We start from the raw sequence: 25,369 nt of genomic DNA on the forward strand, positions 1-25,369 counted from the left end.
CGGTTGAGATTGCTCCTTCATGGAAGTTTGTGGGCTCTTTACATGATGCCACGACCCTCCAGGGTATCTCCTGCACTAAATGCCCTTTGTTCTGTTTTTAAATAGATTGCAGATAATGAGCTATCAAATTACCCCATTGCGTTCCGCTTGAGTTCCCTCCGTGAAAAGAGAAAAAGCAGCAAGAAGAGAAGCGAGATCAATGAAAGATAATGGAAGACTCAGATACAGGGAGAAGGAGGAGGAAAGGGGAAGGGGGAAAAGAAGTGGGTGGAAAAGGGAGTCGTTGTGATCCTGCATTTAAAATGGAAGCAGAAAGCTCCATTTTAAATGCAGGATTTTAGGCTTGTGTAGAGATGCCCAGAACCTACTTGTGGCGTGGTGGCTATGGATGAATGAATGGCACAGACAGCATTTCCACATGCAGCAGGCCTGTGAAATGGTACATAGGCGGTGAGCTCCATGAGGCCAGTAACATGTGCACCAAGAGAAACTACTGCTGTTGCTGCTGACTTTGCTGAATAAAGTATTGCATTTATCAGAAATAAAAATCTAGGAACCAACCCACTGACATTTCTGTCTGGGTTTTTAGCCCTCAAATTATAGTAACAGGCTGAGAGATTTAAAAACACACATACTCAAAAAGCTAGGCTGTTGCTTTTCTTGGTTAGACTCTGATTTAGATTTTAATCAGGAGGGACTTTTTGGCTCACCAGTCACACTTTTAGTCACAGTGCTACACCAGTTGTGAAATATGGCCATACTACTTCCCATTTAGATCCCCTTTTCTGTTTTTAGTGCATGGTTTTTCTCTCTCCCCCTTAAACTGGCAGGACAAGTGTGCTTTACCGGGCCCCCTTACTGGGGTCATGATGTCCTATTAATCTTTTGTGACACCATCACCAAGTCACAGTGCATAAGCCAGCACTTGTAATGAAGAAAAATAAAAGCTGCAGCTGCATTGCTTTCTAGGTCTGACCAGCAAGGAAGCTTGGGTGACTGAACCACAGATTTAGATGGAATTCCTTGGCACTACCCAGACAGGCAGCTACTGTGGACCTAAGAAAAGCTGCCTGCTTCCAGAGGTGGCACCCACCAGTCTTAGCCAGGATAGCTACCAGTCGTATTACCTGCCGGGTTACCGCTACTTGAGCTCATGGAGACCCAGCTTGTTCTACAAAGTATCTTCCTTCCGACCCAATGATGAGGGGGGCGGCCGCCTTAGTGCCCCGTTACGGCCACCCACTATACTGCCTTCGATGAGATCGGCCTTGTATGCCCGGTACAGCCCTCAGGACTGGTACAAAGCAAATGCCATCCAGATTAAAGGGTCGGAGGCTTATCGGCACTGGGCCGGGAGGCTGAATGCTGACTCGACACGGCTGATGCAAGATAAGGACCAGCTAACGCGGCAACAGCAGGAGGAATCTGGGAAGAACATTGGGCAGAGGCTAGCTGACATCGATTTCTGGAGGTCCGAGCTGACCTATGAACTGGAGCGGCTGCTGACTGAAACCCGTGCACTCGACACAGCCAAGAGGCGTCTGGAGTGTGCTGCAGATGAAGCCCAGGGACCATTGCAGGTGGGTGCTGGTCCTGATAAGTTTCCTATGCTCTTGGTTTGATATGCAACTGTGCTCACACTGCCCTAGCTAAAAGACATTCACCTTTCCCTTGGGCCACCTCTGTGGTGAGAGTGGTGGTCCCGGCTCTCCTCGTTTCCAACCATTCCCACTGGTGAGTCCTAAGATAATTCTAAAGCACTCTGGACCAAAAAAAAAAAGCATTCTCGTATCCTCAAAACTATAGGTGTCTTGCTTGCAAGCCCTTTATATCCCAAAATTTTGTCTTTCAGTACAACTCTAATCATGGTGGCCAACAGAAACCAGATAATAAATAAACACACAATAAAATAACAATACAAAATCACATCATTAAGAAGCATCTAAAAACAACTATCTAAAGGTCAAAATCACCAGCAGATGAATTGTATTTAAGGGCAGCATCCAGAAGAGGCCTGCTGAAATAAAATAGTTCTTTGTTCCTGCTGAAAGGCAAACAGCAATGGGGGCGGGCGGGCCTCTCTCGAAAAACTGTTCCAAATTCTGGGGGCCACTATCAAAAAGGTCTGTCTTTTGTGCACACCTGGCCTGCTGCACATCCAATGGTGGAAGGACTCTGAGAAAGACCTCAGCAATGGATCCAAGTGCCTTGACAGGTTCTTACAGGGAAGGCAGTTCTGAAGATACTGTGGTGTCAAACCATTTACAACTTTAAAGGTCAAGAGCAGCACTTTGAACTGAGCCCGGAAACAAATTTCTAACTGCTGTAGATGGTAAAGGAGTGATATGATGTTGTCTGCCAGCTCCAGTCAGAACCCTGGCCGCTGCATTTGGCATCGACCTACATTTCCAAATTGTATTCAAAGGCAGTCCTCTGTAGCAACTCCAAATGCTTTACCCATGTGCCCCAAAAACATTTATTTAATCTTACTGATACTGGGCATCTCTACACCAGCCTAAAATCCTGCATTTAAAGCGCCCACAAACTTCTGTGAGGGAGCATTCTCAATTGCAGATTAAAAGCGCCGTGTGAAGAAAGCCACCATTTGATCCTTTCCATGAGAAGTGGTTTTGTAGTAACGACAGTGTGAATGTCACTACCTTAAGTGGCTATAGAAAAAGTACTCAGTGCATAAAAGTCCTGAATCCATGCCTAGACTCAGTGATGGGCTGGATGAGGGCCAGTACATTGAAGCAGAATCTTGGCAAGATGGAAGCCCTGTAGATGAGTGGTTCCCAGGTCCAGGAGATAGGCTCATTGCCTGTTCTGGATGGGGTTGCATTCCCTTTGAAATATCAGGTTCGTAGCCTGCGGGTACTCCTAGATCCATCACTATCACTGGAGGCCCAAGTGGCCATGATGGCTTAGAGTGCCTTTTACCAGCCTCTCCTGGACAGGGATAGCTTGGCCACAGTGGTCCAGGCGCTAGCAACCTCAGGACTGGATTAATGCAATATGCCCTCTGTGGGGCTGCCCTTAAGACTGCCCCGGAAGCTCAAGCTAGTGCAGAATGCAGCAGCTTGGATGTTGTCAGGAGCTGCCCCTTTTCAGCATGCAACTCTTTTGCTGAGGGAACTGCGCTGGCTGCCTATTTGGTACCGGGCCAGGTTTAAGGTTTTGGTAATAGTGCATAAAGCCCTAAACAACTTGGGACCAGGATACTTGAGAGAGCACCTTCTTCCTTATCAACCTGCCAAGTCACTGAGGTCATGGGATGGCATACCCCTGGTGGTTCTGCATGGACGTATGGCCCGATTGTTGTCCACCTGGAGAAGAGCCTTCAGTGCGGTAGCTTTCTTTCTGTGGAACTCCCTGCCTCTGGAGGTAGGCAGGCACCAATACTGTGTTGTTTTTGGCACCTGCTGAAGACATCTTTATTTCAAGAAACCTTCCTTGATTGGCCAGGCATAGTTTTCATTGGTGTTCTGTTTTTTAAAGCATTTTTCTTTAAAATGTGTTTTATTCATTTTATCTTTTTATCTTTTATTGTTTGCCACTCCAGAATCTGTTTAGATGTGGAGTGGTATATAAATGTTGTAAATAAATAATAAAATTAAACTACCAGGATTCAGAGAAAGAAAGAAAGAAAGAAAGAAAGAAAGACCTTTTTGAAGAGTGATGTGCAATTGCTAGAGGAGGTAAAAGCTTTGTTCCAGCCCTTCCCAGTCTAGTTTTGTTGTGAGTCTAAAACTGGCCATGAGGTGGCATGTTAGCTTTCCTCTTTAAATCGATGCAGCTGCAGCATGCAGAGTTTGTTGAAAAAGAGCAGCCATAGGAGTTGTAAATCGTCTTCAGCCCTAACATAGCTCTAGAGGCAGGAGGCCAAACTCTCCTTTTTTGGCTCTTCCATGTTCACAACTGTATGCCATCTGTTGTGATTGGAAGGGACAATACTGCTGTCTTCTGAAAGGTGGTAGAATGCATCTTTCTTTCAGCACATCCAGACATTGCAGTACCCACATGGCTGACACGGATAGGCACAGGACTAACACAGCTTGGAGAACAGACGAGATGGCCAGCCTCCTCCCACAGTGATGGCAGGATATCCTGCCTTTCCCCAAGTCACTGCCCATGCTGTTGATTCACTCGTTGAATGCCCAATGAGGAGTGTAAGCAGCAGGTCTATAGCTAAGAAAAGGGGACTTTTTGATGGGACATAATTAGTTGAGAAGGAATGGTATAATAATAATAATTCCTAAATAGGTATTTTACACCTTTTTGATGCCCCTGACTGTTATGACTGCTGCATCTGGAACCCAGCATTGTCCTGAGGAGGATTAACTTTTTGATAAATCACAGACCACCCCACTCAGGGGGAGCCCTTGACTATCCCCTCTATACAGGCTTGAGGTCATGGCTCTCGCCTCATCTGCAGACACTGAGGGCCCTCCCCCATGGCTTCTCCTGCTCCCTAGACATGCAGAAGCATGAGGCTTTAGATTTAAATCTCCAACACCTTTAAGGATTACAGACTGCTCTTCCAGGATGGGCAGAACCACTTGAAAGTGAGGCCCTGCTAGCCTTTGTAAGGCTTCAGACGACTTTGGTTCTTTGCTGAGACAACATCTTTCTATAGCTCAGCTAGCAGAGTGCCATGAGAGCTATCCAGGGTCCTGATTGCGGCTCACTGGAACCTGCTGTGGCTATGCCAGTGACTTGTCTTACCTTGTCCTGACTGGACCTGATGTACTTCAACCTGAATCTGCTTGACTCAGCTTGATTCCAACTCTCAATGAAATCTGCATAAACGTTTGCAGCTAAAAACATATTTAAATATATATACGTTCTCCCAAAATATGCATTTTATCTCAAAATACTTATTTTAAAACACATTTTGATACCTTTTTTGAGCCGAGAACTGCGTTGGGACAGGAACCTGAAAGCCAGTGGATGACCCATGTGTTAGTCCAAGAGGTGTATATTAGGTGGATTTCAGAAAGATTGAATTCCTCAAATGTCCCTTAGCTGACCTAGACACACAGAACCTGCCCAGAGCAGTCATTGAGTTAGCAGCACATGGGTCTCCCAATTATTGGCTCAACAGATCCAGCACTTTAATCACTAGGTCATACCAACAGATATCCATCATGCATTCATCTTGTTTAGTTATATGTTATTAACTATTCACAGATATATCTGAAACAGTTTTCTTCCTCTATTAGATCAACTGGATAAGAAAAAAGCCAGAAGAAAACCCTCTCTTGTTTTCTAAAAAAACCACTAAGAATAGTTCTGTGTCTGAGGGAGTGAGTCCTATTGTGTACAGATTATTTTGCTTGCTTGCAGGTAGCCTTGGAATGCTTATACAGTCGAGAAAAACGGATGGGAATTGATCTAGTGCATGATGACGTGGAAAAGAATCTCATACAGGTACAAGGTTTCCTGGCTTTATGAAATGGTTTGTAGGCAAAAACCAAATATAGCTGTCGGGCTGTACATTTTGTTTGATTGTTTGTTCTTCCTTGAATTCATTTCTTGCTATTGGAAGGCCAAGTTGACTGGAAATTTTACAGCAAGTGGGAGACTTTGTTGCAGCTTTAAAACCAAACAGAAAGTTGAAATGGAAGCCAAATTATTTGAGAATAAAAGCGCGGGGTGTGGGGTGGAGCTTGCTGCTTGGGTAAATGGCTGTGCTGTTTTGGAGGTGGGCATTCTAGTACACTGGAAAATGAGAGTTCCCAACCTTCAAATAAGTTTTTTAAAGGTTTTTTTTTCATCCCCAAAGTGTACTTAAATCCCATCAATTTGGTGCTTGCTTATAGTTACTTTTGACAGATTACATTTCTGTCAGTGTCATGCCAATTTCACTCCAGAAACAGGTTTAGGAATACCTAGAAGAGGCCTGATTATGGTCCTGAGAAGGAAGTGGCATGAAATTGACAACCATCACATGGTTTACATTTCCTTATAGGGTTACTCATCTGAAGGAAATGATCTTTTCATCTTTTAAGTGCAGTAGCTTTTATTGAAAGCTTTCATATCAAGGGATTATTACAATGGGAAGAACTGTTAACAAGTCATCTGATAACTTCCAAAGCAGGGTAGTTCTTTTAGTCTGTTGGAGAAAACAACAACCCCAAAGCAAAGCCTTATGGCACCATATCTTACCCAAGGTTAACGGATTCGTTGCGGCAAAAGTGCTCATGGACTAGAGTCCAGTTCATCAGGCATATGAAGTGTTAATCCTTTCTCAGATGTCAGATTCTCATCCCCCCTCTCTCTCTGTCTGTCTCTGACCACACACACACACACACACAGGAATTTTAGTCAGTGGGGCCAAGAGATAAAAGGCTGTGACATTCTATACAAAGCTTAAGTGTACATGAGATAAGCACACATTAGCAATATCTAATGCTGCCCACGCACCTCCACTGATTATGTTGAGCAAGCAGGGCCCACCACAGGCACAATAGGAAGCTGGCACTTCCTAGAGCAACCCCGACAATGAGCCAAAATGCTAGTTTCCCTTTTGTGACCTCCGCTGACCTGTTCTGTCCTGGAAATGAGTGTCTGGGCTTATTTCTGGTTGCTTTAGGAAGCGCTAGCTTCCTGTTGTGCCAGCAGTGGGCCCAGCTGGCACACGGGCAGCATTGGATACTGCCCAATCACTGCTCAAAAAAGCAATAATAGCTAACAACACAATTAGTTCTAGTACATGAATTTCTCTTGGAAGTCTCCCCTGGATCGCTTGATAAACCACTCCTTCATGTGGGTCTGAAGATCCATGTTGGTAAAAATGAATGCAAGAAGCAAATTCATAATTTGAGAACCACTCTTCCCAATGTATAATCAGTTATTGTGCATGTTTCCATCACCGACGAGACTTCAAGTGTTGCAGATTATTGCCAGTTCTCATGTTACCTAAAGAACGTTTCCGCTTTCTGTGTTGCCCTGTGTTTTCCCCATTTGTGTCACTCTCAACTGCAGGGAGACATTCCCACAAAGGCCTTTTCTCTACAAGGCATTTAATTGGCTGTATCTACTTTCAGAGCATTTCTACACAAGGCTTTTATTGCACACTCATGATAGGGAACTCATGGAAGTTTGCTGGTCCTTTACACGATGTCGTCAACCTCCAGGGTGTCTCCTGCACTTTCTGACTTTTATCCCGCTTTTAAAAAGATTGGAGATAACTCGATAAGGACCTTTAATCCAATATATCAGCTGTGTGTAATTGTGCAGTTCCACTATAACTACAGCACCATTTAGCGGCTGTAAAATGAAACATATAGAACTTTCCAAGAAAGGAATTCCCTGATTCAAAGCACGTGTCTGTCCGTGTCAAGGAGCCGATCCTAATCCCGCAAAGAATCCGGAAGCAGAAGCCCCAGTAAAGTTGTGGGATTTTAGCCTCATGTGGCGAAGCTCACATTCATCACAGAATTGAGCAATGAGCACTACACAAAGAACATTTCCTTTCCTGCTTTTCTGCTACATAACCTTTAGGTGGCACTGTACTATAGCAGGATAATGCAAATACACAAGTAAAAAAGCAGTTTCTTTCACTTTTACCATTCAATACCGCATTTTCCCTGCTCCAAAAAACCTAGCTGAAAATGGTCTTTAGATACAGAGGCAAAACTGGAGGGTCATGTCATCGTCTAAAGAACCCATAAACAACCGTGAGCTGGGAATGACGAATGCACGATAAGTGCCTTATGTAGAAAGTCCAAAGACAACAAAGGTCTTGTGGCACCTTAAAGGCTAGCAAATTTATTCTGGCATAAGATTCTACAGAAGTGGACCGAGTCCACAAAAGCTTCTGCCAGAATAAATCTATTAGTATTTAAGGTGCCACAAGATTCTTTGTTGTCTTTGCTGCAACAGACTAAAACAAAGATTGCCCCTCCGGAAATCCCACGAAGGATGCTATTATGCCCTCGGTTTTGTAGAATTACTGACAGGTGTGTATATTCTGTTGTAGGAGGTTGATTTAATCAGAGCATGCCAAGATAAAATGAGAAAGCTTGCAGAAAGAATTGAACAACAGCTGAAGTAAGCTTTTAAAACTGTAATCCACTCTTTAAAGGCGGATGGTGAGCCCATTCACGTATGATCTAGGGGTCAGAAAAGTTCAGCAGCCTTTGCCTTGAGAAGCCTCCTTTAGGGTGTTACCCTCCAGTGAATGACAGTTAGTTCATTTGGCAATTCTTAACAGCAAGAGCCCTTTAACCTCTCTTGGTAGCCAGCCATCTGGAATGTACCCAGAATTCATAACATTACCCAGGAAATCACACCCAACCCTCAAAGGCAGGAACTGAAAAAGTCTGCAAGTGCCTAAAGGCCATAATTGTTGGTTCTAGTGGGTGTTGCAGGGTGTTTGGGTTAGTTTTTCTGACATGGCAGGCAGAAATTCAACAGGTGAGCCTTGCAATAACATGCAGAGCTATGGAAATCTTCCCTTACCTGTTCATTTTTTACCTGGTATAAGGGTAGTAAAGGCAAGGAGCTCCCCCTGCCAAGAAAAAAGGTACAGAGGACAACTCTAGCTTTGACTGAGGCATCAGCATATAAAATTGTTGTCCCACTGAAAAGGATGGGAGATATGCAGGAGCTCTGCCAAGCACACCGCCTGTGTGAAAAGCTTCTGGATGGTTATGTCAATATTTTGTTAGTGTTGCACAACTTTAGGCCAAAATTCACAGCTTATTTTCAGGAATTGTGAACATAAAAAGAGCCCTGCTGGATCAGACCCAGGGTCCATCTAGTCCAGCATTCTGTTCACACAGTGGCCAACCAGTTGTTGACCAGGAACCCACAAGCAAGGCATGAGTGCAACAGCACCATCACACCCATGTTCCCCAGCAAGTGGTGTACATAGGCTCACTGCCTCTAGTATTGGAGGTCGCACATAGCCATCAGGACTAGTAGCCATTGATAGCCTTTTCCTCCAGGATTTTGTCTAATCCCCTTTTAAAGCCATCTAAGTTGGCGGCCTTCACTCCATCTTCTGGTAGCGAATTCCATAGTTTAACAAGGAAATTACATTTCCCAAGCTGTTGTTGTTGTTGTTGTTGTTGTATTTTAACACCTATAAACAGTACTAAAAAAAGCTGTAAAGATGCAAATATAACAGAAACCTTTGTTCTTCTTTGTAGCATTGATAGAGATGCCCAACACGCCCTTGAGAGGGACCTTGGTGATAAAAACTCAGCCCATTTCATTGATGAGAAATGCTATAACTTGAGGAACACTTCTGATAGCATTAACTACTACCACGGCGTGGAAAAAATTGATGGAACGTAAGTACAATACACTCTGTTTATAACAGCTGGAATGGATAATTACATACATGGGAATCCAAAACAGACACCAGAAACAAACCTCAGGATTTTATAGCAATCCTATTACAACGGACAATGAACTTGCTGAATTTCCAGAGACAAGTGTTCTGCACTGCAAGAAGTTATTTTGAATAGTTAACTACTTGAAAAAGTCACTTAGGGCACAATCCTATGCATGTTTAGATAGAAAAAAGTCCTACAGTTCCCAGCATGCCCCAGCTCACTATGGCTGGCTGGGGCATGCTGGGAGTTGTAGGACTTTTTTCTGTCTAAACATGCATAGGATTGCATCCTTAACCCCCTACAGAGCAAAATATTAGGGGAAAAACTCTGCAACCTTTTTTTTCCTGTACTGTGCTAGAGACTGAAATGCCCATTGCGTTACACTGGTTTCTTGATGTCTATTTTAGAGCTGTTGCTACAATTTTGGATGGTGCTGATCATCCACGTTACAGCAGGTCCCAATCAAAATGCCCCGGAGAATCATGTATCTGTGATATGTACATGAAGTGCCCCACACTCAATAGCTCCCCATTTTCTTCTTGGGGAGCTGGGAGTCACCATCGCACCCATGGAGCAGTTGCTTGGGTTGCATCCACACTTGAATCTTTAGCGTTGTGGAGGCTTTTCCACATTTGGTAGTAAATGAAATTACAAGTTTCCACACAGCACTTAGTATAGTGCTATGTTATTTAGCATGGACTTGAACACACTCCGGGAGAGAGCGCAGGACAGGAAGGCCTGGTGTGCTATGGTCCATGGGGTCACGAAGAGTCGGACACGACTGAACAACGACAATGTTATTTAGCAATGTCCTTCCCCATCACAATGTTTACTCACAGGTAGGTCCAGTTCAGCAAAGGTCCCCTGTAATATTAAGTAATAGCTTCCTCCTTGCAAGTTCTGCCCCTTTTTCTTGCTTCCTGTTCAGCACAGCTGTGAGATTAGTGATGAATTACCCCTTCAGACAGAGGAACCTGCAAGGAGTAAACCTTCTGTCAGTGGAGGCTAGTGGCTTCGATTTTGGTGGGGCTGTAAATCCATTCTGGGCTTTAGTCAGAACCAGCCCAAACTCTAAAGGAACTATCCAAGGTGCTGAGGCTATTTGGGGGATATGGTCCAGCACCTTGGATAGCTCCTTTAGCATTCCAGCTAGTTTTGATTAAAACCCCAGAATGGATTTACAAAAGCCTCCACTGCTTTTAATTCAAGGTCTCAGTAGTGGTCTGCTTGTCCACACTGGGCAGACTGGCGCTGCAGTTACATTTTCATTCATTTATTCACTTATTGCATCACCCAGTAGCCAAAGCTCTCTGGGCAGTTTACAAAAACGGAACGCCTAAAAAATGCAATATTGTACATAATGTAAAAACCATTTACTTACAAACATATAAGCAGACAGTGTGCGCACACACATACACACACCTAACCATATCAACAATCAACAATAAGAAATCTAGTACCCGAATTAAAAACCTTATTACATGCTGCCAAATGCCTGAGAGTAGAGGAGGGTCTTAACCTGGTGTCAAAAAGGTAACAATGTTGGCACCTTGCTGAGGAGATAGTCCCCTAATCAGGGGGCCACCACTGTGAAGGCCCTCTCCCTTGTTGCCATGCTGTGAGCCTCCCTTGGAGGAGGCATCTGGAGGAGGGCCTTAGATGATGAGCTTAGTATCAATTGGGTCTGAAAAAACAACAACCAGCATGGCAACACAGAAACCACTGGAATGCTCCTAATGAGCAACAACGTTCTATGTACAAAATGTGAACAATTCCAGAACCAAGGCCAACTGTGGAAACAACTTTGATTTGTGGAATCCTTTTAAAATATGGGTGCTCGTTAAGCTTAAATATTTAGAATATAAATAATATAATTTTTAAAAAAGAAAGAAAAGTTTAAAACTGTTGCGCATCAACCTGAAACACCAGACATTATGTGGATTTTAGCACTAGTTTGATTCTTATTACCTTGCAGTGTTTCAGTCCCTGAAACATGGGCAAAATTTAGTGACGACAACATCCGGTATTCTCAGAATGCACGGGCCAACTCAGCCACCCTCTGCTCAGAAACAGATCATACACTGGAAATCACTTCTGATGATATGTGGAGGCAGTGGACAAACACTAATTTGGCTTTTGATGCACGCATCTCGGAAATAGCAGATTCAAAGAACCAACTGCAAGCACAGCTGGCCAAGGTAGGAAAGTATGTTCTTTAAGAAGCTGGGTGGGTTAGACGGCTACTACCACTCTATGCGGATGAGACCAAATGTAGAGGCTATCTGTGATTTTTTTTTTAGGCTTGGAAAGAATCTGTGGTTCTCTGGTTAAGACATCCAGCTGCTATCTAGAGCATAAAAAACAAATGAAACTGCCCCCCACACACATTCATTAACATGGGGCACAATCCAATTGCAGATTTCCCTGAGCATGCCCCCAGAGAATTCCCCCCTGGATTGGGAACTCCATGGGCTTCCTCTCCCGGCACTGCCAGCTCCAGGCTTTGAGGGCTTTTGGGAAAGGTACCCTCAATAGACCCCCTCCTTCAGGGGATCTTCCTTCTCATCTCCATTGTCTCCAGCTGCTGTTGCACCTCCTCCTCACTCTCATCATTGCTACCACTTGGGTGCTTGACAGGCAGAAAGCCAGGGAGAAAGCAGGCCGTGGCATCTCCTGCTCCTTCTTCCCACCACCTCCATTGTCTGGGCCAGAGCAGGAGGCAGGTGAACAAGCAGGTTGCAGTGGTGAAGAGGAGGAGCAACTCCAGGGGGCTCTTGTCCTTGGGCCCCTGCTGGGGTGTGGGCCCTCGACACGTGCTGGACCATGCCTACCCTTGACACCAGTCATGCCAGTGAACAAGTAGGCACTGGCATCTGCTGCTGCTCCTCCTCACCACCACTGTTGTCTGGGCCAGAGTGGGAGGCAGGTGAGCAAGCAGGTTGCAATGGTGAAGAGGAGGAGGAAGTCCTGTCACTGGCCCCTGCTGGGATGTAGGCCTTTGGCAGTTGCCCAGTCATGCCTACCCTTGACACTGGCCCTGCCTCCCAGTCTTCCACCCTTAATGGCAGCAGTATGAGAGTTCTGGCTGAGCTGTGTGAGATGGCTGCCCCAGATGATAGCTGTTGGGAGCCATAAGAATTGGCAGACCAAGAGCTGTCTATTCAGACCAGCATGCTACTGGCTTTGTGGATTCTTTAGCTTGGGAATATGTCATGTAGTCACAGGCCTGGCCTGGCCAAGTTACACTGTGATGTCACCATGCCACAGAACCTGGACAAGGCTTACCAGTGGAGCTGTGTGAGAAAGACATGGCAAGGCCCATCCAGTGTGGGCAGGCTTGGCATGAGAAGTGGGTGGGGCAATAGCTTTCTCATTTCAATATCTTTATTCCCTGGGCAAGAGAGGGGCCACACATCTGGCAGTGAATTGCTGCTTGTTCAATGTTCTTTTCCAAGCACTGCCTGGTTTTTAAATAACTGATTATTAATTAATTTTGGAACTATTTCAAGTGTTGGTAAAGTTTTCTGTGATTCTTGTCCATATTACTATTCCTCCAAGTGCCTTTAGGTGTCTGTCCTGGATGTCCTTTATTCACAAGGTATAACACAGAATATTGGTTGTAATGACATATGCATGCATGTGCGCATGCACACACACACACACACACATGCACACAGATACACAGGTTTTTAAAAGAAAGATAACTAAAACAAATAGGAACATCAAAACAAGAAATACAAACTGCAATACAATAGCTCATCGATCAATCTGTGTCTTTGGGGATAAAACTCCCTATAAAAACTTGCCCTTTTAATGAACATGAGGGCTTCCTGAGCTCCGCAGTGTTCAGGATGCAGGAACAGTGGGAATCTGATCAGAGCCTTTTCAGACATGGCCCCATATTATGACATTTTCTTCCCAAATAGTCTGCCTAAATCTCAAGTCTGGAGAAGATTTTCGATGACTTTGCATGATATTCTGCAATTGCTTTCTAGGCACTGAACTTCCTTGTTTGACTGAAAGATCATTGCTGATGTATTTTATGGAATGGTATGAATCGATGTCCAAGATGCTTATATTGTCATGTGCTTTATATATGTTGTAATCCAGTTTGAACCTTTTGGAGCAGGTGCCCTAGAAACATAATACACCTAATCTGATCTGGTATCTGTCTTGGGATCTCAAGAACCTGAGGGCACATGCATTATGGCGGACAACCAGGTACCTGTTTCATTTCCAGGGCACCTGTGTGCTCATCGTGGGATGACAGTTAATGGACTGTTTGGCCTGTGCTGGTGTCATTTAGTTCAGCCACAGGGATCTGTCATATGTGGGCTGAAGCAAATCACCTATCTCTATAGAGAGGATCAAATAACTACAGCAGTGATCCCTTCCATCCCCCAAATTAGAGCCCCCTGGATGTGTGCTGAACTTTTAATCTTTTCATTTTAAAAAAAGAAGAAAGGAAAGTTACAAAGAACAAACCACACAAGCGCAAGTCGCTTTTTACTAGAGAGACCATGCGGTGCTTAGGGGGTTGGACTTAAACTGGGGGATGCTCAAATCCCTTCTCAGTTGAGGTTTGCACTCTCTCAACCCTCTTTAACTTCCCTTACAGTGAAAACCACCTAACACTTTAAACCCATTTTTAATGCAGAAGAATGGCTAAAATGTGTTGAGTGGTGCTTTCTCTGCACTGAGTCACACCCCTTTTATGTCATATGTGGAATTTCATGAAAGCAGAATATTTTAAAACAAGGGTAAATATATATATATATATATATATATATATATATATATATAGCATGGCACACCTTGTCTCTGCCTGGGATGAAGGTGGAGGTGAACTTACATAAATGGCTAAGAATACCACAGGGCAAATTTGTACTTGTTTTCTGGAAGACAAGGGTGTATGTTTGGTAGCTAAGTAAACTAATCCACAACCGGCCTCTGAAATTCAGTGTGTGTGTGCGCGCACTCTCTCTCTCTCTCTTTGTTTTGCTTCCTGATTCTTGGAATATGGCCAGAAAATGAAGTAGATTGGTGCAATCTGATCTGGTGATTTCTCCCGCCAATCTGTTCATGCTTTTTTGAATGATGTGAATTGTTTTGGTCCAATGTGTAATGTGTAGTCATGGTGTATAATGATAGGCCACTTATAGCATGGTTCTGCCAGGCGTTAAGAGTGGGTATCCTGAGGATTCACATTCTCCCCCTTCTTTTTACCTAATTCTTAGTGAGATTTTTTAAGCTGGAAAGGAAAAAGAAGAGAGACTGTGCCTAGGAATGCAGGATGACCTTAAAACCACATTTATTATACCACTCCCAGCTGAGGTTAAAAGATAGTTGAATGTTTGGTTTTAGATTGCGAGTTCACAGAAGAGTCCAAATAATATTTTGTTTCAGATGCTGATGAGGGAGGAGACTGCTGTCTGCTTATCAGTTATCTGCCTTTTGGGGGCACAATCTGGCAGGAAGTTCTCATGCAGAAGCCCCAGTGGAATGAATCAGAGCTATGCTAGAGCACCCAAGTTGAATATAATTTTGGATCTGCATTGTTGGTCTTTTTTATGATGCTAAGATTTGGTGCCGCCCTGCTCACATCTCAATTGGAGCAATGGCAGATTGCATTTCTCCCCTGGACTCTCCTTTTCAAAAAGCCCCTTGTGGAGGTAGAATTGCTCTATGGGACCCTTGGCCAACCAAACCTCAGGGGCAGGGCTTAGTGTTACAAATTTGAGATCACCAATGGGGAAGTTAGAAGCTAGTCTCTCCATATGTCTTGGTAAAGAAAGGGTTGATAATTTGCCTAGACAGATATCACCTCTTCACTTGAGCACTTATCAGAATGTGTCCCCATTAGGCATGGCAGATCTTGTACTGTGTTTGAAGAGACAATGGATGCAAAACAGCCCCGTTGGGGCAGTAACTGATGTTTTCTATAAGGTGACCAGTCCAGCAGGTTGTCATGGCAGTTTGGGGGCCAGTATTAAGCTATAGAGGGCTGGTATAAGAAAGTGGGGTTTTCTCCGGGAGAGAGCGCAGGACAGGGAGGCCTGGCGTGCTATGGTCCATGGGGTCACGAAGAGTCGGACACGACTGAACGATTGAACAACAACAACAGATAAGAAAGTGGATCCAAATGGGGGTTTCACCACCCTAGCTGGTCATTACAGAGAAGGCCCTGCCCTTTTAAGAAGGGAGGAACACAAAGCAAGACCATTCCTTTCTGACATGACGTGGAAAAGGAAGGATTCTAAAAGGGGGTGGTGAGCCATGACCCTTAGCCAGTCCTAGCTCCAGGTTTTTGAGGGCTCTTGGGCAAGACACCCTCAGTGGGGCCTCTCCCTCCATGAGTCTACCTTCTCACCATCATTTTCACCAGCTGCTCTTGCTCCTCATCCTCTTTCTCAACATCGCTTCTGTTTTGTTGTTTGACAGGCAGAGAGCCATCGAGCAGGTAGGCTGTGGCATCTCCTGCTCCTCCTTCCTTCTCACCACCACCATGTCTGGGTCAGAGTGAGAGGCAGGTGGACAAGGAGGTTGCAGTGTGAAGAGGAGCAACTCTGGACAGCTCTTGTCAGTGGGCCTCTGCTGGAGTGTGGGCCCTCAGCTGGCACCCGACCATGCCTACCTGCTCTAAGCCCCCCTTCCTGGGCTCTAGCTGCTATGAGTCCACAAGATGCTCTGAAATCTCAGGACAGAGAATTGTTTATAAATACATTTTCACCTGACTTGTCCAAACGTATTTCATTTGCATTACTCACTTTTAGTGGAGAGAGATCATATACACTCAACCAAATTAATCCTAAGCACAGCTCTGACAGTTAGAAACAACACAGAACAAGGGTGATGTTATGTTTTACTGGACCAATTAGTACTTGAAATACAGGAAACAAAGTGTTGCACTGGAAGAAAATATTCATGTGGATTTTTCAGGAACAAAAGGGATGGGCACGATATTGGATTCCTGCTGGCAGATCTTTCCTGAAAATGTGGATTTTCCATTCTCATTAAAACATTGCCAGGTTACACATTTCTGCTAAAAGCAGTCCTGTGAAGGGAAAGCCTTTTGTTAGAATAGCCCCAAAGGACAGTGGTGTAAATCATATCAAGTAGACGGTGAGTTCTGGCAATAAAAGCTGTCACTTTTCTTTTCGTTTTGTTTCAGACACTTCAAGAAATTTTTCAAACAGAAAATACAATAATGTTGTTGGAAAGAGCTATAATGGCCAAGGAATGCCCACTCAAGTTGGCTCAGACCCGACTTGAAGCGAGAACATGGCGGCCCAATATGGAGTTATGCCGGGACGTACCGCAGTTCAAGTAAGTGGACGCTTCCTCTTTCTCCCCCATTTCCTTGTAATCTGGCCATCTGATCTGTGTGTGTGTGTGTGTGTGTGTGCAAAACCCATAAAGCAGGGGTGCCGACCCTCTTCCAGCCCAAGGACCGAATGCCATTTCAGAGAAGCTCTCGAGGGCTGCATTCCAGTGGTGGGCAGGGCTGAAGGCAAAAGGTTCAGGGCCAAAATGCTGACTTATTTTAACATACAGCTCTCCCTGGCAGTAATTCAGCCTTAGGAGAGGCATTTCAGCCTTTTAGAATGGGAAAAACTGCACAAAAGCTGGGAAACCGCCAAACGATTGGTGGTTGGGAGAAAGCGGGTGGGACTCAGGCAGGCTGGATTTGGCCCCTGGGCCTGAGGTTCTGCAACCCTGCCTTAAAGGATTATGTGGGTGCAAGCCCTGTGAAGGATTCATGCTGTTGGTAACAGCTGACAAGTCCTTCCTGCCATCACCTAACAGGATCCCTGTGGGTTCTCCCCTCCCAGCAAAACAGGCATGCAGTGGTTAGAGCAACACCCAAGAGCAGCATAAGGGCAAGTGGGTGTAATTTTTTTTTTGAATGACTAAGATGCAGCCATTACATGGGAGCATCAGGGAGATGTCTGTCCCTTCTCCATCTTTCCTGGAGCTTTGGCTTTCTGGTCAGCAAGACGAGGAGACGGGAGCTCCTCATCCACTCCTGTCAAGGTAGAGAATGAAAGCAGCACTGAGAAATGCCCCTCGCCATCTGCCCTGAGTTTTCTCAGCAGGCAGGAGTGCCAGAGCACTGGGGAAAGTGGGGTGCCGGTTGCATCCTCCCCCCCTTTCCCTTTGTCCCCTTTGGAAGCCTGAGGCATAGCAAGATGCGGAGGAGACCTTGCACTGCTGCGCCAGCAGCTGCTCAGGGCGCCTGCCTTCTGGGATTTGGGAAGGCCTCTCTGCGCTGGTTTGCGACTGGGGCTGAGGAATTTAACAGGATACATTTGTGGCTGATTTCTTCCACTGTTTTAACAGCTTCACGATAATGCTCACCGGTGAAGTGGGAAGTCAGCAGCCATGAATACTCTAGCTTCCCTTTAGTGCTGCCGAGACATTGCTCTTTCACAATCAGTTGGAAGTGAAATTAATGTGGTGCTTACACATGGCACTCAACATAGCACTATCTTCCCTATTACAATCCTGCAATGTTTGTCGCCACAGGCAAGATCCTGTCATATTTTTTTTACTAAGAAGTAAGTCGTGTTAGCAGAGTTTCTATGTCCCTTGACTGCTGACCCTTTACCTGTCATTTCTTTCTTGCTCCTTCCTTTTGAAAAGTCTTCTGCTTCTTTGCTATATTGGCCCTCTAAAGTAGCTGCATCCTTTCACTTGTAGCCAGCGCTCTCCTGAATTGGCCCTTTAATTAGTATGTACCTGTTCTTTGTTGAATTGTTAGGACTTTAATTACTTGTTTCCTTTTTGCAGCCAGTGGTATTGCTTGTTCATTATTTTATTTCATTTTATTATTCTTGTGATACATTAAACCATATTGAGGAAGCAACAGTCCCAAGACCGAGCTGTAAAATGAGGATTGCCAATTGAAATCTGTGTTTGGCTGCAATCCCAAACATATGTACAGTAGAACTTTGGAGTAAACATGGAGCTAACATGCATTGGGTTGGGCCAGTAGTCATTTTGCAAAGAGAACTAGTGTATTTATTGTGTATTTATTCTGGATTAATAAATCTAGAATAAAAGAGCATGACCTTCTGAGTGACTTCTTACTGTGTCACTCACTTTCTGTCCTGGAGGAGCCCTGATTCAGTGGAATGTGTTTTAAATTCTGTATTGTGCAAGGAAAATAAACATGGGATGGATCAGGCCAGGAGCTTGACGATAATGGAGTTAAAGAAAGGAAGCACTCTTGAAAATGTTATTACAAGCCTGTACAGTGTATATATATTATCAGAAATGGTAGCTGTTCATTTAAAAATAAACTCCAATACAGCTGCTGCATCTCTAACCAGGCCAGCTGGTCAACTGAAACAGTTAGAAATAAATTAATAAAGATTGTTTAGCTTTTCATTTTCCTGAAGTATTCATTACAGTAATGTGTGTGCTGTTTCAGTCCAGAGATGTATCTGTTGCCCTCTGAACAGCCTACTGTCGGCAGATGCAGTATTTGGCCACCCTATTTGCCTATTGTGCTCAGGTTGTTTGCATATGTTTCCATACCAGCTATGTGTTGTTCTGATGCTTCTCTCTCTCTCTCTCTCTCTCTTTCTTTCTTTCTTTCTTTCTTTCTTTCTTTCTCTCCCTTTGCTTCCATTTTTGTTCAGGATGTGCTGAGGTTAATTTGAGCCATGGTTCGTTATGAGAAGTAAAACGAAAGGCCTCTAAATATATGTAATTTAGAGGCCTTTAAGTTGCTTCTAAGGCCCATTATTAAACATCTAGAATGGCAGGGAGGTGGGAGCTTATCAGCCAATGTGGCATTCAGGCATGGTTGACTGTCACCACTGATCCTTCCTGCAATTAATCTTGGCCAGTTGGTGAGATCTTTTTTGGCATCTGTACCTTGACACCAGTGCCTGCTCTGGGTTAAGGAGGGCCCTTGAGCAAGGCACCCTCAATGGGCCCAAGTCGACCTTCCACCACCATGGCCACTGGCTGCTTTTGTTTGTCATCCTCTTTCTCATCTTTGCTACCCCTTGCTTGCTTGGCAGGCAGCCAGCCAGGGAGCAAGCAGGCCGTGGCACTCCTGCTCCTCCTGCTCACCAGCACCGTGTTCTGGGCCAGAGCGAGAGGCTGGTGAACAAAAGCTGCAATGGTGAAGAGGAGCACCAAGCCCCGGGGCTCTTGTCGGGGGGCCCGTTTGGGCATGGGCCCTTGGCAGGAGCCCAGCTATGCCTGCCTGAAACTTTAAAAACCCAATGAAAGAGTGGCGTTCAAAATCTAAGGCCCACTCAGTGGTACTTGCACTCAGTGTCGTGACACCGATTAAATTAATAGACACAATACATTGAAGGAAAATTGTCTTCTTGGAGAGAGAGAAAAAGAAAACGACCTGTTAGCATAAATTTTCACTGGACAGATGGCTTTCCCAGGACAATTGTTGATCATTCATTGAGGGAGATCCCGGTATCTTTCCTCCAGGTATTTTATTTATTTATTAGATTCATAACCTGCCCTTTTTCCTCCAAGGAGCACAACGGGGCATAATTCCCCATTGGTGACTGGTCCAAAATCGCTCAGTGAGCTTCATGGCTGAGTGGGGATCTGAACCTGGGTCTTCCCAGCTGGAGTCCAACATTCTCTTACACCATACTGGCTCTTAACAATCCCATTGCAGGGAAATCAGATTTCCCCAGCACTCTAATGTCCTGCCCTGACGGGAGGAGTCCTCCTCAGAGGAGGTGCTAGAGGACCCAGAAGCCCAGGACACCCCAGGCCAGGGGCTGCCCCCAGCACCACAGGGGTCTGAGCCCTTGGGGGAGGTGGCTGCAAGGCCACCCCTGTCAGGAGAGAGGGACCCTGCCTCAGAGGCAGAGGCCGAGCCCCCCACCGAGCCCCAGGAGCATCGTCACCTCAACAACAAGCTAGCAGGGCTCCTGTGCGACAGGGTGTTCACCTCCAGAAGAGGTCTTCTCAGGAGAAAGGGGCACCTCAAGAGTAGGCCCTGGAAAGGGAGCTCTGAGTGCCGCTGCTGGGCTCTGGGTGGGGTCCGGCAGGCTTTGGGCTTAGAAGCCTTCACTGGAAACCCAACCAGCATTGGAACAACTTGGTCCATCCAGCCTCTGCTGTGTGCCTGGCCTCTGAACCATGCCCTGTGATTGATGCTCTGTCTCCTGATCTTTTGGACTGCCTAATGACCCTGCTCCTGGACATGTTCCTTGTTATTGTGACAGCTCCTGCTGTTGCCTGATCGTCTTGCCTGCCTGCCTGCCTGCCTGCCTTCTGACTTCAGCCTGGATTTAGGCCCCCTCTGTTATAGCCTGAACCCCACTGGCTAATCACCTCTAGGCTTGAAGGTTTCCTGATTTCACCGCAATCAGAGTTTGCTACAGCCAGAGCAGGACATCTAACCACAATAGTGATTGCTGGGAAAAAGCGATTCTCTGTTCCTGCCCCATGGGTGATGAGCAATACACTCTCTACCCCACCCACTCTGCCTATCTGTACCATTCTGTGAATTGTTTAAAGCCCCCCCCCAACACCTTTAGAGGCTGAGTGCCCCCTACTGTACCATTGTAGCAGGGAGTTCTCAGCTAGCTCTTTAATAACACACACACATATATATACACACACACACACACACACGCACGCACGCACGCACAAACAACCTCCTTTTTAGCAAAGTTCTACTGTTTCTATTCGTGTTCTCTTGTTTCTTTTAGCTCCCTGAAGGCCAATGTACCTCCCCTTCTCCAGCTATGGAGTATGTCCCTGTTCTCATCATTTAGGGATGCAGGATGTTTGCACTGCATGCTCTGAATTTGGGCTAGGATGGGTATTGTGATAAGGGTGAAAAAAGCTTTGACAAAAAATCATTTGGAAAGGCCCAAAGAGTTGAGTCATCTTTTCCAAGTGCACCTGTATTAATCTCAGTGGGTGGGAGAAGAGATAATATCTCCAGCAGCTATTTAGCTGGAGGCATTTTCAGGTTTTGGCTAGGGATCAAAGAAGTTTTATGACAGAGCCTGCAAGTTTTGAATCCCTTCAGTCCTTCTCAGCAACCACAGAGGAGTCACAGAAAAAGGCCTGCCATTGCCACATTGCAGGCAATTTGGCTGCAACTGAAGTCCAATCTATACATTATGTTAATCATGCTTTTTTAAAAAGTGTGCTCAATGTTGCCACTTTTATTTTGAAGGCCCCAATCCACCCCCACATTCCCAATCAGAATCAGGTTGCTATGGTGGGTTCCCACCGAACATTTTCCCCACCAGGTGCTGTTTGTCCCCAAAAGACGCTGTTTACTGCAAGCATCACCTTTGGGAGCAAATAGCACGCGTGGAGGGGATGACGTTCGGTAGGAGATGAGTGCAGGGGCCCAATCTGGGTTGGAAGCCCTATGCTGGATTGGGGCCTCTGTGGCTGTCTTGTATTATTTATTTACATTATCTATATGTGCCTTATAATTAAGGTTCTCTGGCTGGAAAAGGAAAAATTACACTAATTTTACAATACAATACAAGCAACAAATAAAAACAACAATAAAATAAAAACCGTCAGTGAACACAGAATGCAAAGAAATAAAACCACAGTGCCAGATCAATTAAAATTGAGAACAGAGATAAAATCCACAGAGCTAAACAATATTTAAAATCACAACTAGGTTTTAGAGGCCTAGTCATTGCATGGCACTTTTTCTTCAAAATAAAAAGTGACAATATTAAACGGGCTTTATAAAAAGGCATGATTCACATAACACATAGTTTGGCACTTGCTTATGACGAGGCTCTCTCCACCCACTAACTTGGAACAACTTCTTGCAGACACAGAATTCATCCTAGTATTTATATTTGTGTGAGCCAGGAGTTCACACAGATCCCATGTGGCAACTGCTGAGATTACAGAAGATGCTGCATCTAAATAAATAATCCAGGAACTCCTGGCTCATATGTTGTCTGTGCTGCTACCCATGCAAAAGCAGTCACTCGGATGAGTTCTCAGAAAAAAGCATGCCCTGATGTAACATGTGTGAACCTGTAATCATTGCTAATTCTGGATTAAAAACCATGGATTCCTTTACAAAATAAGCGACGGTGTGTAGTAAACACACTTGGTATCGATGGAGAAAACCATCCCTCACATGCATCATTAACTATTATTATTATTATTATTATTATTATTATTAATTATTTGTATTTGGGCATGTTTAGCCTCAAGAAGAGTAGACTGAGGGGAGATATGATAGTGCTCTTCAAGTACTTGAAAGGTTGTCACAGACAGGAAGGCCAGGATCTCTTCTCGATCATCCCAGAATGCAGGACACGGAATCATGGGCTCAAGTTACAGGAAGCCAGATTCTGGCTGAACATCAGGAAAAACTTCCTGACTGTTAGAGCAATGTGACAATGGAACCAATTACCCAGGGAGGTGGTGGGCTCTCCCACACTGGAGGCGTTCAAGACGAGGCTGGACAGCCATCTGTCTGGGATGCTCTGACTTGGATTCCTGCATTGAGCAGGGGGTTGGACTGGATGGCCTTGTAGGCCCCTTCCAGCCCTACTATTCTATGATTCTATACCGCCACATAGCCAAAGCTCTCTGGACGGTTTACAAAACTATCCAGAGGTTTTCTGGTTCTCGTCTTATCAAGGCTGGTAGTCTGGAGCTGAGCTGGGCAGAGGAGGCAGCTGGTCAGGGATGCAGGCTCAGGAAGTCTGAGAGGACACTTTGTACCTGGACAAGAAGGAGCCAAGCCAGAGGCATGGCCAACCTTTGTGTCGCCAAATATTCAAGATGCAGCTGCCATTCCAGGCTCTAGCCCTCTGCGGTGATGGTGTTGCTGCTGCCTCCTCTGCCCATCATGGTGACAACCACAGCAGTTGCCTCTGTCCTGCCTCCAGAGTCCCTATTTGGGGTTCTAAGAGATGGTGAGGATTGGAGCAGGTGGCCTCCCATGAAGTCCCCAGCGGGAAGTAACTGGTTTCCCCTTTTTTCACTTCAGGCTGGTGAACGAAGTTTTCACCATTGATGACACGCTCCAGACTTTGAAGTTGCGCCTACGTGAGGCACAAGACACCCTCCAGCTGCTGATCCTCAACAAGGCAAAGTTGGAGCATGACCTCCTGGTGAAGGCCAACTCCCTCTTCATCGACAAGGAGAAATGCATGGGGATGCGCAAGACCTTTCCCAGCACCCCGCGCCTGGTTGGCTACACCTGAATTCGCACTGGTCGCCTTTCCTGCTCCTGTCGATCTGACATAAAAGATTGCAAATCATGGGAGACATTTCTGCTCATTTATTTTTTTTAGCAAAGTGAAGAAAGAAAGAAAGAAAGAAAGAAAGAAAAGAAAAACCCAATGGAAATAAACATAACAGAAACAAAATCAGAACAAGATCACAGCTTTTCTTGCTTACAGAAAACTTGAGATGGATCTCTTCCTGTGAGTGGAAGGATAGCCCACAATGCATTCTGGGAAAGAACTGGTGCTGGGGCTCAGCCTTCTGCCCCGCAGAGCCCATCTGCACTCTTCTTCAGCAGAGCTGTGGTGACTCTTTGGTAAAGGAAGGGCATGTGGGTATTAGTGTGCAATCGCCCTGCCTCACTCATGGAATTTTACAGGGGGGTCCAGATGATGTCTTCCATTTGTAATCTTCTCCCACCACTTCCATCTTTTTTTCTTACCCCCTAATAGGAGAGAAAGATGGAATAGCTGTACAGGGCCTTTTGATTGGTAGGGCTCAAGACCCTCCATTTGGAAGCACTCTTTGGCATAAGGCAAGAAATAGTGCTGCCTGCACAATGCAGATCTCTCTCTCTCTCTCTCTCACACACACACACTCACACACACACAGACCGTCCCCGCTTAATATATGAGATTCTTATTTCTGTTCCTCTGCACTGGCTTCTCCAGGAGAATGAGAGCCTCATACCTGCAAGTCCTGCAGTTCCTGGTTGGTTCTAGCTGTGAAGGTGTATAGTTCATAGGAATGTAGCTGAAAAATTTATGTTGGAGATCAGAGCTAATGCTACTGTAAAGTGCAAGGAAATTAGGCCACCCCAGGCAGAGAAATTTGGGACATCATTTAAGAATGCAGAGTGGGGAGATGGATAGGTCTGACCCACAGGCCACAACCCCCTGGAAAGCTCTCCTGCATAGCCCTATTGAAATGAGTGGGAAACCGACCATACTGTTGTGGAGTTCCCATTCATTTCAAGCACGATTGTGTAGGAAGATTGTTCCCTGTGTTAATTAGTCTGTGTGTACCATTTGGAATTTCTGCCTCAGGCACCAAAGTATCTTTGGGCTGGTCCTGTTGAAGCAAAGGGGAAGCAACTGTAACCTCTAGGTGTGGTAAGGCAGCCAGGCTCCCGAGCTTCAGATCCTGAAATGTAAGGAGGGGCAGAGCCTGAGAGCTAAGCAAATCAGGGGGTGGAGTCTAAGGGTGCCTCCTGGGGGCAGAAGCCTGACAATCACAAGGAGGTGGAACGAACCGAACCGCTAAGACAATTAAGCAAACCAGAAAATAGCCTGCTCTCTGGATTCTGCCCCGCAACCCACCCCAAGATTTAACTTCTTTCCCTGGCCTGGAGAGCCTGAGAAGATGGAAACCCTGAGCCTTCAGACTGAACCTGGGTGATGGGGTGGAACATGGAGCAAATGTATCCTTAGAGATAAAGCAGCATTGTTGCTTGCAAAAATGGGCTTTATTGCAAATCTGCCAGGAGAGTCTATCCTCATGCAGCAACATGTTGTATTTGTGTGCAGTGAGTGAGTAATTCACACTCATCCTAATTGTGCTGGTGTAATCCTGATCTATGTGTCCACTGTAAGTAGTACAAAAAGCAATTTATGACTCAAAGGCTGTTTTTATGTTTGCCATAGGGAGGTTAAAATGCACACTCCACAAAACAATTCATGCTTACCCTCCTCAGCCCTACTTTTTATGAGATGTAAAGGCAGTACAGTATGAGAAGCCAAGCCTCGCTATGTCACGCAAGAACATGCTCGCAGGGAATCCGTTATTAAATAATTGTTTCCTCT

General features: G+C 45.3%; 1 protein-coding gene across 1 annotated transcript; it reads left to right on the forward strand.

Annotated features, from left to right (window-relative positions):
- Positions 1 to 892: 892 nt before the first annotated feature.
- Positions 893 to 25,369, forward strand: TEKT5 (tektin 5). Its single transcript, XM_084818102.1, has 7 exons — positions 893 to 1,580; positions 5,347 to 5,430; positions 7,985 to 8,055; positions 9,159 to 9,302; positions 11,323 to 11,545; positions 16,519 to 16,673; positions 23,329 to 25,369. The coding sequence occupies exons 1-7, from the start codon at positions 1,014 to 1,016 to the stop codon at positions 23,543 to 23,545; spliced, it is 1,461 nt and encodes a 486-aa protein (XP_084674228.1). The 5' UTR covers positions 893 to 1,013; the 3' UTR covers positions 23,546 to 25,369.

The sequence above is a fragment of the Heloderma suspectum genome, chromosome 12 (genome assembly GCF_057233095.1).
Source record: "Heloderma suspectum isolate Gila_16-S chromosome 12, 16-S_ref, whole genome shotgun sequence".
Lineage (NCBI taxonomy): Eukaryota > Metazoa > Chordata > Lepidosauria > Squamata > Helodermatidae > Heloderma > Heloderma suspectum.